A 17,418-nucleotide genomic window follows, 5' to 3' on the forward strand; every position below is an offset into this window, starting at 1 on the left:
GCCCGCGGGTACAGCTAGTAGTTCTATAAATATATATAGGCCTATATAGTCCATTAGTCCAAGTACAAGGTCTTACAAACAATTAATTTTCTTAGTTAGCTCAAGCTGTAGTTTACAACAAGATTGCATGGCAGTATAGTTACTTTTGAAGAACGCCTAAGCCTGCTTTTAGAAAGAAGAAAACAAACTTCTTCGATATTGATAATAAAAAAGAACTAAAATGACTGTTAGTTTGAAGTTTGAGTTTGAGCGCGGAAATTTTATGGTGTAAGGTGTAGTGTAGGCCTTCCAGGGATTATAGTCTTTTTATTTTTCTAATTCTTTTACTTTTCGGTTTCATTGTTGTTTAGCTGTTGGTTGACATTATTTTACACATGAACAGTGAACAATATTCTATTTCTGTTAGATTAGGTAGTATTTGCCGTGTTTGCAGTTCTGTTGTGTTGTTGAGTGAAAAGTGTTCTTCTTAACTTAATAATTTGTGAAAGCCTATTATTATTATTTGAGCAAATTTAAATAAAAATTTGAATTTCATAGTCTGTTTAGGTCTACTTTTGTCGGAATAATTTAAATTATTACATTAACAAATATTTTTCAAATTTATTTAGTTACTTGTGAACGTAGGTAGCATAGGCCAAATGGATAGGCGAGAATTGCTGAAACCTTCACGTTTTGGAAACGCAGAGAAACGTAGGCTCGTAGACTCCAAAAACCTGAGGGAGCAACGTAGCCTTAGAAGAACAAATAATTTTAACCTTCACAGACAAATTGTACCAGGTCTGTATTAAGTTAACTTAGGCCTATAGCCTACCTTAAACTGAGCTAGGCCTGGCCATAAGTTAAATATCCCTATGGTCTGTAATTAGGGATGTTGCGATACCGCTGTCTTTCTGATATTTGGTATCGATACCTACCGCATCGCAAAAAAGCATCGATACCCTCTCAGTAACTTAGGCCTATCATAACTAAAGTAGGCTAACTTATCGATACCATCAGTATCATATCTATTCGATACTAGTGACATCATATCCATTCGATACTAGTGACATCATATATATTCTGATTCACTGATCTTTGATTAAAGTTCACTCGCTCCAGTACAGTAGGCCTAGGCCTACTTACAGCCAATATAGGATTCGAGCTGCTAAGAACTAAGTTACCTAATTAGGTAGTACTAGGCTACCTATGTAAAAAGTGGATAAAATTTAACCAAACATAGCCAACCTTTGTTATCAATTTTACCTTCAAGTAGGCCTATAAATTCAAGTAGCCTACCTTAAATGTTCTAAAGCCTACATTTATCTTTTTAATAGGCCTAGACAATTTTATTACATTACCAACATACACACACATTTGTGTTTATCATTAGCCTAAATTGTAAAAAGAGGATTTGGTTAAAAAACTATTACTTAAGTTAAGTGTACAACTGCACAGTTAAAAAACATTGACGGGTGGCGTCGTCCTGTAATCCAGCTACTAGGAGGTCACGAATTGTGGATATTTATAGGGATGCACTGTGGATGCGATGCTCCCTGGTGTGGATTAACGTCCGCACTAGTGAGTACTACGACTATCCGCAGTACTATCCTGATAATTAGACCAATTCGTAAATTACAAGGAAAAATGTGGTTCGGATTCCACTATAAACTGTAGGTCCCTTAGTTGCCATTAGCTGTATGGGCTATTAATTAACAGCTGTGTCTAAGGAATATGTCGGCCTTAGTCCCTAACAAGACTACAAGATCGCGCCACTCATCCTACACTCATCCTTCACTCATATTTGGGTTAAAATACGCACATAGTGGCGTCCCCATCTTAACTAATTGATAATTGATAATTGATAATTGATAATATTTATTAGGAGTACTGTGTAGTTTATCTTGATGTTAAATAGTCTATGGTTTTATTTCATTTGCTTAACACAACATTGCTTACATTGGATTCTAAAGCCACACCAAAGTTTCAAACAAAACGTTGCAAACTTTTATTGCAAACCGTAGTTTCAAATAAAAGTTTGCAATTTTTATTTTATGGGGCTGCACTTTACTTGACGTCCTACACTCATTCGAATGAAAATATCGATCGATATATCAATTAATCGATTGCTTCAGTCGATATATCGTTTGGTTAGTTAGGTAAGGTAAACCTAACCTAACTAACCAAACGATATATCGAATGAAAGAATCGAATGAAAATATTGAATCGAAAAAACCAATCGAATGAGTGTAGGACGTCAAGTAAAGTGCAGCCTTTTATGGTTTTATTTCCAAGTTTCATGAAATTGTTTGAAACACTTTTGACCCTGATTATGACTCGCCTATGTTCTGGTTCCTGGGATCAGTCCTTCCGAGGATGTCATTTTGAATGAAATGTCATTCCATACCTAGTTGTTCATGTTTTTATTTTTGTAATCGGAAATAGTTTGGTTCCACAGGACTTGCTGCTCTCTGCACAAGATAGGCTAATTAACTTTAGAATATTGTCATCTACCCACTCCATCTCATTCAGTAAATTTTCCATTGTCACTCACCACTGATCATTCACAACACGCACAAGAGAACTACCAACAGTCCAGACATTTTTATAACACTTGAGTCGAGACACAGGGTGGTGCAAGTGATCAAGTAAGTGAGAGTGGAGGTGGCAGCATAGGGGATGGCAGGGAAATGTTTCTGTTTCGAGTTTCAACGGCACATAGTGACCGAAACCAGTGTTGAAAATAAAAGTTTGCAACTCTCCCTTTGATCTTAACCGACTTCAGGTGGAAACAACAATTTCTGTTGCAAACACTGAAAAACTGTTTGCAACCGCAAAATGTTTCGTCTAAAAATGTGCGTGTTTAGAGATGTTTGCAATTTCTGTTTGCAACTCGTGTTTCAAACTTTGGTGTAAATGCGGCTTAATATAAATACAAATAACTCTTTGCAAACAAACCCTTAAGTTTTACTTATACATTATACATTAGGTATATAAAGTTCTATGAATTATTAGTGAATCATAATTATACTCAAACCACATAACTTATCATCAGACAAGCTAGACAAAAAAACTACCTAAATATTTGGGTTAAAGTCTGTTTCATTTTTTGGTGACTGTTGCAGCATTTTGGCAGAAACAGTTGTGTTAACTCACTTCAATCACAAGACATTTAAATGAATAAGTGTTTTCAGTGCACTGGTATGAATGTTTATCATTGGCCACAGTGGTGTGGAATGAGCAGGTGGGGAAGGGTTGGTCTGTAGTAAGGGGTTGGACAATGGAAATTTGCTTAAGTAGTCTGCAGGTTTGCTGCGGCAGGGTTATTTGATTAGCTTTAACCTTGCCCTATGAATGTAGACTACCTATTGCTAACATGGCTGTTATGAAAATATTTGGCCAATTTAAAATCATTTCAACTTTTACTTTTACTTATAATTTATTTCCAGTTCAAGATCAGTTATTAACATAATAAAGAAACCCACTGCAATATAATTACATTTTATTTAGCCTATTTTTTGGTTTCAGAGGTTGACACAGGTCTAAATGAAAATGTACCGGTACCTCCAAAGTTTAACAAACTTATCGATCGTAAGCTAGCCTTACAGAAATTCAAGGCTGAAAAAGAAGCGGAGAAGAAAGCCCAACAAGAGAGGAAAAAACCACCATTTGTTGTGGGGATACCACATCATGGGTCATCTCCTTTATTAAGAAATGCAAATGCATCAGGCAAAAATAAAAAAGAAATCCAAAGCACTGCTAATGCTGAGGTAAGAACAAGAGTGACTAGAGCCTCTACCAGAGCAATCAAAGGAAATGTTTTGAAAGAAAAGCCTAAAAATATTGTGCAGCCAAAAAAGGTCCCTGCATTTAAAGCACCACCATCAGTCAAAGTATTTCCTTTTAAGGATAGTAAAACAGTGGTGAGTTAAAAAAACATTTTTTTCTGCATGCCGCTTGGTGGTTATTGCCTGCACTTTACCTTCTTTAAAGATGGGTAGGCCTATAGGAAAACACTATTTTAAAAGTAGCCTAGTTAAATACATTAGAACAACCTTTCTTTCTCTGTTATCTTGTGACTTCTTTAAGGTGACACAGTACTCCCTATCCCGCCCACGTTAAAATGACAGTTTTTAGGTACACATAACTTTTACAAATATTAACCTATCAACTTGAAATTTTTGTACTAAGTTTAATACATTATTACCAACAATAATATGAAGCAAAAAAAGTTTTTGAGCAAAATTAAATTGTTAGTATGGTTTTAAAAATTGTATAAAATATTTTGTAATTTTTTAACATAAAATATTTTTTTATTTCAAAGGTTTTTGGTTGTCATGGAAACTGATTTGTATTATTGTTCCTTATCATATGAGGAACACACACACCAATTTTTATTGAAATTGGATTATAATTGAGGAAGAAAAGTGGACCTGACTAAAAACCACTTGACTTACGGAAAACGACAAAAGTACCCCCTGTCACGGGTAGTTGTAGGACCCTTGGGCATGCTAAAGTAAGAGTGGATAAAAGTCGCTGTATAGCTTAAAATAATTTTTTCTTCCATAATATTTGGTATGTACAAGTTCAGGAAAGTGTGTTCTACAAAACTAAATACCTAAATACTAATAACTAAATATAATAGGTAGCCTAATAAAAAATGTTTAAACATATTTAATATTTGACGGCGTACCCTCTGCGTCTTGATTAGTAGTAGGACCCTGGACATGCTAAATTAGGCTGCAATAGTTTATAAAAGTAGCTGAAAATTTTAAAAATAATTTTTTTCTTCCATAATTTTTATTATCTACGTGTTCAGAAAAGTCTGTTCTACAAAAATAAATAATAAAAAAAAATAAAAAATAAATTATATTTGGGTACTGTGTTACCTTAATCCATCCATGCTTGTACTGGAAACATCTCAAACATTTTGGAAACATCTGTACAGTAGGCATTTTGGGTTTTTTGAGCGACAGTTTTTAGGATTTGTAATACAGTCAGATCAGTATAGTTTTAGCTTTGATGGAGTTAAAAAATTCTGAATGTCATTCCTTCAAAAGGTTCCTTTTTTTCAGTTTTCTTTCCAAGCCAAGCAGACCCACAGTGTGAAAAAACTTACATCACCACACACACCAACAGTACTTAAAAGATCTGCCCAAAAGAAACCACTCAGAAATATGTAAGTAGTAGGCTACTATCTATTATTGTTTATTATTCTTACAAATAAGTATGTCCTATTCATATGTTTATGATTTTAAAAATCATAATTTTTAACCTTTCGAGTGTTAAGCGTCGCACTGTGGTGTTATGCGTCGCTTTTGCGACTCACAAACATCGTTTACGGCGAAGGCTCTGGGACTGACTGAATCATATTGAAATGTATCGAGATTGATATCCTTGTTTTTTGCAGATTTTAAGCTTTCTCCTGATGTCTGTTTCTAGACGCTTTTCATTTTAGTTCCAATCATATTGTAGCAGACAGATGACGTGCATATTTGTAAACAACTTTGTTAACCTCACATCGATGACTGATGTGTTTTATTACGTTTATCGTTGTTTTAGTGTCAAAAATAAAAATTAGTGATAAATGTTGTGCATTATAAGAAGATTTAAGTGATTTTGAAGGGCTGGTTGATGATCCTGAAAAAGTAGGTGTATATTGATGTAAATTATCCGCCAGATTCCTAACTATGGTTAGGCTATGCATTCTTAGCTAACGCTAAATGTACGAAATCTGTTTTTCACCCATAAGTTATTTATTTTAAATCAAAGACTTCAAGGGTCTACCAAGGTGTCCCGCAGGGATCAATCCTTGGTCCAGTTTTGTTCCTGATTTATGTCAATGACATCCACTCCTCAATGAACAGTGGGAAGATCATACAGTATGCAGATGACACGACTCTCTATTTTGAATCAAATTCCCAAGAAACCCTTGAAATTGAAAGCTTCATCAACTTGAACGCCTGCATTCAAAAGTTCCAATCCGAAAATTTAAGCACGAACGAATCAAAAACATGTTACATTCATTTTGCACTTCGTCACCGTGACGATGAGTCTACACCCACAGTAATGGTAGATGACACCTCTCTAGAGGAGGTTGATTATATCAAGTTCTTAGGGATGCACCTGGATAAGGCGCTGAACTGGCAAGATCACATTGATAGCCTCTGCTCCAAAATCACAAAAAGGTATTTTTGCCTTAAGGAATCTCAAACAGACCTGCACAAAACAAGTTCTAATCATGGCCTATTATGGCCTTGTTCACCCCCACCTTACCTATGGAATTAGGTTATGGGGCGGTTGTTCCAATCGAGATTTTGAAAGGGTATTTATACTCCAGAAAAGAGCCATCAGACTAATTGCAAATTTAAGTCAACATGAAAGAGAGACGTGTAGGCTTGCTTTCAGGGAGCTTGGAATCTTGACCTTACCTTCCCTTTACATTTTGGAGACTGTGGTTTATTGCCGTTTCCAACACTTACCAATTCAAGGCAATGCTATCCACAGCTATGGAACTAGAGCAAGGGACGATTTTCGCACTGTCCAACACCGCACAGCTGCGTTTGCGAAACTCCCTTCCCAAGTAGGTGTCGGGTTCCTTAATGCTCTTCCTGAGAGACTAAAAAGCCTGGAGAGTTCTCATTTGTTCAAAACAAGACTGAAGAGAGAGTTGACGAATCTTGTGTTCTACGGGGTGGATGAGTTCACTAAATACCGTTGGAGTTGAATTGATCACAACATTTCCTTCCCCAGGGGTTTAGTTAGATTTTAGTCAATGTTTATTAAAATAATTACTGTTATTTCTTTTAATAGGAGTTTATTTATTGTTATTAATTAATAGTTTATTCATTTACTGTTTTTACAAAGCATATATATACAGATTTTATAAATAAACACCTACCCAATATCCGACCTTAGTTTACACAGCTACATGTTATATTTTATCTTATTTGTTGCATTTTTTGTATTGACTGACGTTTGCTATACAATGTACAATTGTCAAAAAGCAATAAAGAGATTATTATTATTATTATTATTATTATTTGCAAATTAACTTGTACTTATAGGCCTATTATTATATTTTTGGAATCCTCATAAAATTTAGAACAAAGTGGCTATTTTAAAATATTTGTAGACCTATAACCCTAGGAGTGGCGAGACCGATTTTCAGTATGTGCTTTGTGGAGTGGCACGCTCATTTTGGTGAATTTGTAAGGGAGTTCTTTAAAAATCTGTATAAAATTAGTATGTAGAGATAAACTATAGAACCGTATATTCATTTTGTTCGTAATAGTCAGTAGAATTCAAAAATGATTAATTTTAATCAATTTTAGAAAGGTATATTTTTATTAAAAAAAGTAAAAAAAAGAAAATTTATATATTGTTCAAATTTTATTTCCAAAGCAGACACGTGTCACATGTAACGTAATTTTTTATCGCACAATTCAAAATATGCATTTTTGTACAGAATTTATTCCTCTACATAGACATATACACAAAAGAATTATTTTTATAGATTTACTAGCAATAATAGGGAAAAATTGGAAAACATCAATTTCTACAACTACACGTTGATAGATCCACAAATGCTCTCTAATAATAAATCAATATCATAAAACCATACATGTTTTGAAGCCAATAATATCATTCTACATAAGAATACTAAATAAAAGTTTTTTATTGAATATTTGGTTTTCACAAAAGCAAAAATGTAAACAAAACAGCTGATTAGCTGTTATAGCCCACAAAACTTCACTAACTTATTATCCTACTAGCTGTAACCCGCGGGCTTTGCCCCGTTTAACTTCTTAATTTTCAAGATTATCTCGTTCGCATGGCTCAATCACGTCCTGGTTGAAGTTTGTTCGCTACGCTCACTCACCTTTAGGTTGGAGCTCGTTCGCTACGCTCACTCACCTTTTTAGCTGTTGTCATAAATGTAAAAGAAATAATAGTGCTGCACCCTGTTGGTAATCCTTGTAACTTTAGTGCTATTGAACATCATAGAACAGAACCTACTTGTTTAATTGAAACAGCTGTTAAGATTCAATAATTCCATTTCTCATAAGGTTAACATGGGAAACTCCAGAGCCACTGGGGCGGAGCCCAAAAGGATTTTTGAAATAAGAATATGCCTATATGTTAATCGGGAATGTGAGCTATCATCATGCCAAATTTCAGCCCAATCCGACCAGTATTTTTTGCGTTCACTTGTCACAAACATACATCCATACATACATCCAAACTTTCTCATTTATAATATTAGTAGGATTTTGGATGACACAATGTATAAATATTTATGCAAAATAATGCATAGATATTTCGCCTAATACAAAATAATAAACTAAAACGAACATTACACTGTAAAATTTGGGATAAAACCCACACTTCGTCTTTGTTATCGGACAAAAACTCACGACGACGCCGCCATTTTAGGTTAGACGATGACAAGTGTTCTGTTCCTTTAGCTTTGAAAAATTTCAAAGCTTCTATTTGTGTGACCAGCCTAACAACATTGAATTCTACTGTCCTTCGTCTACAAGAGCATATATAAAACAACGTTTTTGTACTTTTCACATTGTATATAGGGGTCTATCCATATCAAGTGATCCAACAGGGGTTGCTTGACCATTTTTAAAATAAATAATATTTTTATCCTATATACCTTTATCAATTCTGGGTTCAAAAGTGATTTTAAAATTTTTTTATCTATTTTGTTACTCTTACGGCGGCCATTTTTGTTTTGCGGAACACGCAAATTTTTGCTCATGTAAGGGTTTGCGTTAACTTGCACAACTCAGTAACCATGAACACTAGAGTGATGAAACAAAAAGCATTTTAATCTGGAAGAAACAGCCTAAATATTATGTTCAGTACATATTTATTGAAATGTGTATCAAAAACAGTTTTAAACCCATCTCAACATTTCATAAGAAAACGGAAAAATTTCAACTTTTGAAGGCGTATTACCATTGGAAAGAATAAAATCTGAGACTTGATTTTTTTTTGTGTGTAGCAACTCAGTAGAACTGTTTGTATTTCAAATATCAACCATGAGACTTAATTCCTTTAAAAGTTATCATTTTTCAAAAACTGAAATTTTTTAAAAATTCAAATTTTGAGTCTCAATATCTTTGTTGGGACAAAGTTTAAAAATCTGAAATTTTTACCAAAAACCCCTCTTATGGTTGTTATACAGCTGTATGAATTTCATCTTTGAGATTTACTTTTAAGCTAAGTTACAGTATCATGAAAATCGCAAAAACCCCATAAGCTCGGCCAACACGGCTAGTACTGTAGGTAGCTTAAAAATTAATTTATAGGTGTAGGTAATTATTTTATTTAATGTAAACTTACCTAACTTACTTTAAAGTAATGTATAGCCTTTTTTTGCAAATTTCTTGTCTTATGTGAAATTAAAAAAAACTTTTTATCAGATTATTTTAATTCTGGTTTACACCTTTTTTTCAATAGGCCTAAATATTTTGAACTCTTTTATTAATTTATTGAACCACTTTCATTTTAATAAAGAATATTAGAAATTTAACATACAAAAGCTGTTTGAAAGACAAGTTCTTAAAGTATACAACTTTTTTTACTTGTTAGTGTTTTTTGTTCTACTTTGATCATGCTAATTAGGAAGTTTGGATGTTTCTTCATTCTGTTTGGGTTTGTCCTTCCAGTGGTTTTTGTCAGTTAAAAGAGATTTAATTTTCTCAAAACTTTGTTTATAGGCACCCAAGCTTGGTCTTTCTAATTTGTTTTAAAGGTGGTTGGTTGTTGGTCCTGCTGGATCTTTATTTTGATAACTGATGTCAATCACCTCTGCCACCCACCACTGTCATACACAAATGCAATAGAGTCTTTGGTACGAAGTGTAATTTTTACAGCTTTCAGTTGCTAGTGAGGTTACGAAGCACCTAACATTACTACTGGAATGTTACTGGAACATTACTACAGGAATAAAACAATGGAAGCTTCTTGTTCCTGTAATCTTTAAACAGTTCTCAAATCGGTCCAGGAGTTTGTTGTTGTGGTGTTGAGTGATTTCTTCATCTGTTATAAAAATGAATTATTTTGTTAAGAAAAACTGTGTTTTGTGACTCATTTACGACTTCCTGTAGGTACTGGAGACTGTATCAGTTCCCACAGAATATGAGTTATTTTTTTCAAAATACCACAATAAACACTTTATTGATTTGTGTTATACAGGTTACGGTACATTAAATCTAAATGGAAAATAAATTTTAAGACCTCAATATAAATAGAATTAACTAAGTTTTATTTAAGTTAAATGATGAATAATACTTAAAATTTAGCAGAATTTTATTTATTTTTAGTACCGTAGCGGTACATATAGGCCTAATTTGTACTTTGGGTACAAAGTTTAAGTAAAAAATCTGTTTTGGATTTTTGAAATGTACATTAAGATAAGTTTACATTAAATAAAATAATTACCTACACCTATAAATTAATCTTTAAGCTACCTACAGTTTTTTTTTTTTTTTTTTTTTTTTTTTTTTTTTTTTTTATGGGGAGGAGGTGAAAATGCATTTACGCACACTGAGGTGCTCAATGGCCACTCAGTAGTGCCGGACTCCCGCGGGCTCATTGTCCCCGGACTACCGGCTAAAAAACCCCCTCGTCTCCTAGGACACTAGCCTGGAACTGTTTCGCACATTACTTCGGGCTAGGCCTTTTGTACTACGCCCCTAGGGCTTTCCTTCTGGTTTCCTCAGAAAACTAAGGCCGATCGAGGTCGACCTTCTTATCCCGAAGTATGGCTTCAACGAACTGCTTTACACAGTTCCAGTTTCCTTCCCCTGTATCATAGCTCCAACGATGTTGTCGGGAGTAATACCTACAGTACTAGCCACGTTGGCCGAGCTTATGGGTTTTTTGTGATTTTCATGATACTGTAACTTAGCTTAAAAGTAAATCTCAAAGATGAAATTCATACAGCAGTATAACAACCATAAGAGGGGTTTTTGGTAAAAATTTCAGATTTTTAAACTTTGTCCCAACAAAGATATAGAGACTCAAAATTTGAATTTTTCAAAAACTTTCAGTTTTTGAAAAATGGTAATTTTTAAAGGAATTAAGTCTCATGGTTGATATTTGAAATATTTGATAGCTCGTTATAAGATCGATATACTTATGTTATAAGGTTCATTCTTATAATAAAATGAAACTTCAGAATCTCATCTTTCCATTGGTATAAGAGTTATAAATGTAATTTCAACAACTATAACTGTGCTTAAGATGCAACAGAAAAATCCGTTACGCTAATCAACAAATTTTGTCGCCCGCTACTCCAGCAACACATGTTGAAATGGACAATTTTTGAAGATTCGCCACTCTAAGGGTTAAATCATAAAAATTTATTGAGCCCAAACATAATATTTTTTAAAATTTATTTTATAATTTTTGAAAATCGTTAACCCCTTAGAAAATTGTTCGAAATTTTTATTGTTATGTTTTATATATTACATTGAAGCCCATAACTTTCCGAACAAAAGATATATAAAACAGTATACTTTAGAGTGTTTTTAAGTTTCTAAGATACATTATAATAAAACCCTGCAATTGCGCAATAAATGGGCCAACATTAATACCATTACTATGGACTGGACACTTGGAAGGTTAAAATGATAAACGTATGGATAGGTCAATATGCACATCAAATTAAAGGTCTTAGTTAGTAGAATACAATGCCACAAATTTGAGCTCAAAATACTACAAAACTGAGTAAAAAATGGCAGCTGTTCAAAGATTCAAAATGGCAGATTCAAGATATCTTTGAACGGCTGCCATTTTCGACTCGGTTATCTGTTTGAGTTTAAATTTGCGGCTTTGGCCTTGTATTCTACTAATTAAGAGTTTTAAAATGAGGGGTCACAACATGGGTCTTTACATTGATTGATTGATTGATTCTGTAGGGGCGGACCTTGTCCTGTTGCACGTCAGCCACTGATGGGCTTTTTGCGCTCCCCACATGGTACTTCAGAGTCCGTCAAACCTGAGTTGCTTAATGAACTCCAGCATCCTTTATCAATGAGCTCCTCCTGAGGGGTCTTTACATTTAAAAATCTTTAGTTGCTCCAAATATCTACCTACCCTTGGGGAGGAGAGTAAAATTTAGATTATTTGCAAAAAACTAGAAAAGTCATCATCATATATACATTTATGTTTAAGTTGCAAAATTTTATCTTACGCCGTTTAATTTATTTTAAGGTGTGTTAAGATAAATAAGAATATATGTGTCCTTGAATGTGTTAACTTGAGTAATTTTAAACCGATTTTGATGAAATTTGGCCTGAAAGTGTAGAGCGGATTAAACTTGAATGAGAACCAGCAAGATCAAGAATTGTGGGAAAAGGGTATTATGGAGATTTTAAATGTTGAAAATTATTATACAGTGCCGTTTTGATTTAGAAATTATGTTTACTTTATAGTAAGTAATTATTTTCCTTAATCTGCATTTTTTTATTTTTCTTAAAATTTTTCCCCTTAAAACATGGAAATTCCCAATTGTCAATTGATCCTGTTAAAGGTCATGGACTATTTTCTACTAAATAGAATTGGTGATTTTTCATACAGCTATGGTGTAGAAACAAACAAATAATTTTCAATACTTTTATTTTATTTATTTATTAACTTGGCCTAGGTTATAGCCTACAATAAATGTTCCAATAGCCTACTAAGTTGCATTTACCGTATAAAAAGGCTTGTCCGCATCATATCTTAGAATACTAAATGTCGTTTGCATCCTTTTCTTGAATCAGTGTGAACTTTTAATTGTACAAAAAAAATTCCTACTTCTAAATGGTAAACAAATTTGGCTTATTACAAATATTCAACAAAGTAGTAAATATAAAAATAATAACAGCTAAAGCAAACTTTATAACATGTAATAAAACAAGAACTACCGTACCTTAGTCTTTGCAGATAGTATCTAACTATAATGTTGTAAATACAAACACCATCTATTGCCTTATTCAATTTTTCTTAAGAAACTAGGAATATCTTATAGGGCGGTATGGTTTTGCTGCATAATGTTTTTGCGAAGATATTGCTTAAAAGTGCAGTGGACTTAACTGTTCTTATTTTTGGTATATTTTCCAACTAGGATGCTTCTCCAGCGACCTATGTGATTGTCACCGGCAGATCTATGTCATTCCTGTCAGATTGCCAATCTTGTATTCCTTGTAATCTCTGATGATGACAGTAGCCATTATATTGCTCATAGAGTAAATGAAAATAGAGGAAAATATTTATATATTAAAAACTATACATTCTATTTCCTTTAGCCCACTATGTGTTTAAATGTCATATGTTTGTTTGAAGTCATTATGCAATTTCAGATCAAATTTAGCAATTAAGTCGCAAGAGAAACCTGAAAACTCGAAGGAGTGTGAATCTGACGAAGTGTTAGCAGCCCCTCTTGCCTCAGTGACGGAAGAAAAAAAGAATCATACTGAGATTGTAAACTCTGACCAACAGGTAGGTGGCTCAGTCAGTAGCTCAGTCGGTAGCACCATGGACTTGGGCCCAAGGCATTGATTTTGTAGGTACGGATCCTGGCACCTCCCACTACTATTTGCGAATTTCCCTATGGGGAAGAAGCTATTAGGTCTCATGGTATGACCTGGGACCGGGACCAATTTACTTTTTAATTTTGATGTTCACACGGTACACGGTCAAAAACACTATTCGTTCAATTTTTTATATATATGTGTGTGTGTGTGTGTGTCCGAGAACGATAACTTGAGTAATTTTTGTCCGTTTTTGATAAAATTTGGCTTGAAGGTGTTAGGCGGGACAAACTTGAATGAGTTTGCTAACCAGCATGATCGGACTATGGGAACGAGGTTTTAACTGGCGGGGTTATATGGAGTAAAAATTGGTTTTCTTATTTTTGACCCTCAAAACAAAAAAATTCCCAATTTCTCTCTGTACCATTTTTAGGTAAAAAAAAACAAATAATTTAATGTATTTAAGGGTTTTTTAACAGTTATTGGTCACGGAAAAATTTTAAAAAATCGTACCGGTAAATTTAAAATTACTATGCTATTCATATGGAGAATAGGTAAACTGTTGTATGGAGATATTGTGATCAACCTTGGCAAATTAACTTAATTTATACTAAGCTATTGATATTCTACTAAAAACCCACTTCATTACTCTCCCTGTAGTATCAAACCTAGGTACTTGTTACACAAAATGTCATTTAAATAGATTTAATTGAAAATCCAATCGGGCAAATGGAAATTCACTTAGTCTGCAGGTTTGCTGCTGCTGGGGTATTATTTATCAATGCAGTACCCTTGTACTGTACTGGCTCACCCCTTACTTTGCTGGATTTTATGTTCCTTTGTGGCCCATGTAATGCAATGTAAAAGAGGCCTCCAGCCAACCTTTTTTTTTTTAGAAAAGTTGTTAGAAAGTAGACGTTAGTTAACTTGCGTTCAATTGAGAATTGATTGTCATATCAAAACACATAGGTAGTTTAATTGGTGACTTTAACGTATAGGTTTGTAGTAAATTCTAATTACTGTTATTCTACAATATACAAGAACAGTCCAGAAAGTAATTAACTTAAGGTTAAACTCATGCCACTTCTTTACCCTGGAAATACAGGATTAAATAAATGAAGATTTAAAGAATAAACAAAAACATTGGTTTGCACTACAAAAAAATAGTGAGAGTGTTTGTACAATCACAGTTAGTCTGGCCGCCCGGACCCTAGTGTACTAGCCGTCCTGAGAATTATGGCTCATTCACCCCCACAGCCCACAACCCTCAGTCGCTGCACTGATGGCAAGTCGTCAGGGGCCAGATGTTTTTGGAAATGAGCAATAAACACTCCCCTCTACACCCCCCGCCATACCTCGGCCGCGCGCCCAGACTAGCTGCGACTGCTGTACTAAAAACCAATTTTTTTGTTAGCATCCCATCTAGACCTCTTATTCAAGGCTTACGTTTTCTTGATTTTTCCCCCTTATGAATGGATATAGATTCTAAAGGCTTTACTTTTTTTGTTCACAGGAAACAAGTGGAATGTTATCAACCCCTCCTCTTGTTTCACCTGTATTTAATGACATCAAACCAACTGAAGAAGTTCTCAATCAAGATAACAAGGATGATGAAATCACATATCAAGTTGAGTTCCAAAAGTAAGTAAACGTCACCAAGTATTTATCGCAGTACAGTGGAGTCCCAACAGTCTAACATAATCCAACCCCAAACCTGTTTCAGATTAACAAATATTGCAGATTAAGGAAAATTATTACCTACTTTAACTAAAGTAAACATAATTTTTAAATCAAACCGGCACTGTATAATAATTTTCTCATATACTAAATCCAAACCAAATAGGCCTATTATATTCCTTTCCAAAACATTATTTATTCCTCTTGTTTTTTTATCTTTGTATCCTTATATATAATACGTGAAGGTGATTTCTACGAAACACTACTCCTCCGTTAATAATGGACGGATTTTTACAAACGATGTGTCAAAATTAAGTAGTTTTTGTATAGACCCTTTCACCAATTCCTGTAATAAAAGTCCTCGGGCTTTGCCCCACATGTCATCAAAATCCCAATGTATTTCTTATGAAGAAAGGATTTTGTTTACTTAAACAGACAAATAATTTGTATTAATTACAGTTGTTCATAGTAGAGCGATCGTTTTCAGAGTGAGTTTGTTTTCAGTTTCGATAACAGGAGTGGAGTTATTGATGACATTATCTTTGATTCGACTCTTTTAAGACATCGGAAATTATGACTGTTGTTTGTTTTTAAATAACGCCTGTAATACTTGGCAATTCCTCGAATTCGAGCAACAGATGCACTAGTTGTATTTAATATTTGAAACATGTACTAACAAAAAGTACAGTTGGATAGCTGAGTTATAGAGCTTACCTACTTGTCTGTTCTAATGGGAGCGAGCTGGTCTTGTGGTAGAGTGTGGGGCTTCGGTGCCTGAGACCCGGATTCAAATCCTACCAATCACCAATGGTTTTTATCTAAATAATGCCCAACCCACCTGGGCTAGCCTGAAGTGATGTGTAAAACAGTTCCAGGCTAGAACTAACATCCTAAGATGTAAAGGTGGGACTGGGAAGTATTTGAAGTATTATTTGACGGCTCAAAACTGGATCCATCTGTCGTTTATGATTGGGCTTTTGATCCTAACTAAATATTTTGCTGGTCTTAAGTCAGTCAGTCACAAGGCTTTTACCTCATTAATTTTACATTCATCCTTTAGGCCTACTAATTTTTTCCTTAAAATACATAACCTGATTAGTCTGCATCATAGTAAGCATTGTACATTCATTAGAGTCTCGACTATGAAATGAAATGAAATGAAATAAACTTTATTCATTTGCAAACATGTGCACGAATGGCGTCATTACATTGGATCAAAATCATAATACTTAATCCTAAAAAAGTACAAGACATAATCACTATTGAAAATGTTCTTATTCTAATATATTATGTAGAAGGAAATATTCATTCTTTGAGTACAGGGGTTTAGTTAAAAAGTACATTTTTAGCTTATTTTTAAATTTTTTAGTTTTTGTATAGTCCTTTAATTTTGTTGGAAGAGCATTGTAACATTTTATACCCATACACATTGGTTTTTTTTTCAAAAAATCTTAATCCATGGGAAGGTGTTGCATAGTTATTTCTGTTTCTGGTACAGTATTGATGAGAATCCCCTACCAGTGAGACATTATTTGAATTTTGGACAGTATATAATATACATTGATAGATATAATAGCTATATACAGTCATTATGCCTAGTTCTTCAAATTTTTCCTTAACAGAATCTTGCCAATCCAAATTTAACATAATGCGGATTGCTCTTTTCTGGAGAATTAAAATTCTGTCTAAATTAGCTTGTGATTTTCCTCCATAAATACTTATACCAAAGGATAAATGTGAGTGAATATGAGCAAAATAAACCAATTTTAGTGATTCAAGTTTACAAAATTTTGATAATCGATAAAGTGCAAATAGGCCTGTTGACATTCGATTTGCCACATGATCAATATGATAATTCCAGCTAAGAGCAAGAAGCAGGAGACCATAACGATGCCTCACCTGGTTATAACTTAAGGTCTAGAAAGAGGAAGATTTGAAATATATATTGAGAGTTTTGGGGGGGATGATTGACGTACGATGATTAATCATGTATAGAGAAAACCCCTCAATAGATATGTCCTATTTGTTTTCCAAAAGACTGTTTCCTATAAATAAACAGTCATATGTTTTTAAAATTGTTTTGTCAACAACAGATAATAATTTAGTGTTTTTTGTTGAATGAAATAAAGAAGATGGTTTTTTGTTAATATTCATTTTGTCATTTTTTAATGTTTGATATTAAATAATCATCCGTGATATCAAAGTTATTAAATCAAGTATAGTGACGACT

At 33.8% G+C, this 17,418-nt stretch overlaps 1 protein-coding gene across 6 annotated transcripts in view; it reads left to right on the forward strand.

Annotated features, from left to right (window-relative positions):
- The first annotated feature begins 243 nt into the window (after window positions 1-243).
- LOC128987045 (disks large-associated protein 5-like) overlaps window positions 244-17,418 on the forward strand; it is a 52,285-nt gene continuing 35,110 nt past the window's right edge. For 3 of the 6 annotated variants that reach the window (XM_054407716.1, XM_054407731.1, XM_054407740.1), the window contains exons 1-5: window positions 244-777; window positions 3,505-3,899; window positions 5,052-5,155; window positions 13,341-13,479; window positions 15,025-15,152. In XM_054407716.1, coding sequence (XP_054263691.1) covers window positions 639-777; window positions 3,505-3,899; window positions 5,052-5,155; window positions 13,341-13,479; window positions 15,025-15,152 — 905 coding nt within the window. In that variant the 5' untranslated portion in view covers window positions 244-638. The remainder of the gene's footprint in view (window positions 778-3,504; window positions 3,900-5,051; window positions 5,156-13,340; window positions 13,480-15,024; window positions 15,153-17,418) is intronic. The other 3 variants (XM_054407722.1, XM_054407749.1, XM_054407757.1) reach the window with 3 other exon arrangements.

Source organism: Macrosteles quadrilineatus, unplaced genomic scaffold, assembly GCF_028750875.1.
Source record: "Macrosteles quadrilineatus isolate MER2022 unplaced genomic scaffold, UCM_ALF_1.0 Scaffold_1__1_contigs__length_201487025, whole genome shotgun sequence".
NCBI classification, from domain to species: Eukaryota; Metazoa; Arthropoda; class Insecta; order Hemiptera; family Cicadellidae; genus Macrosteles; species Macrosteles quadrilineatus.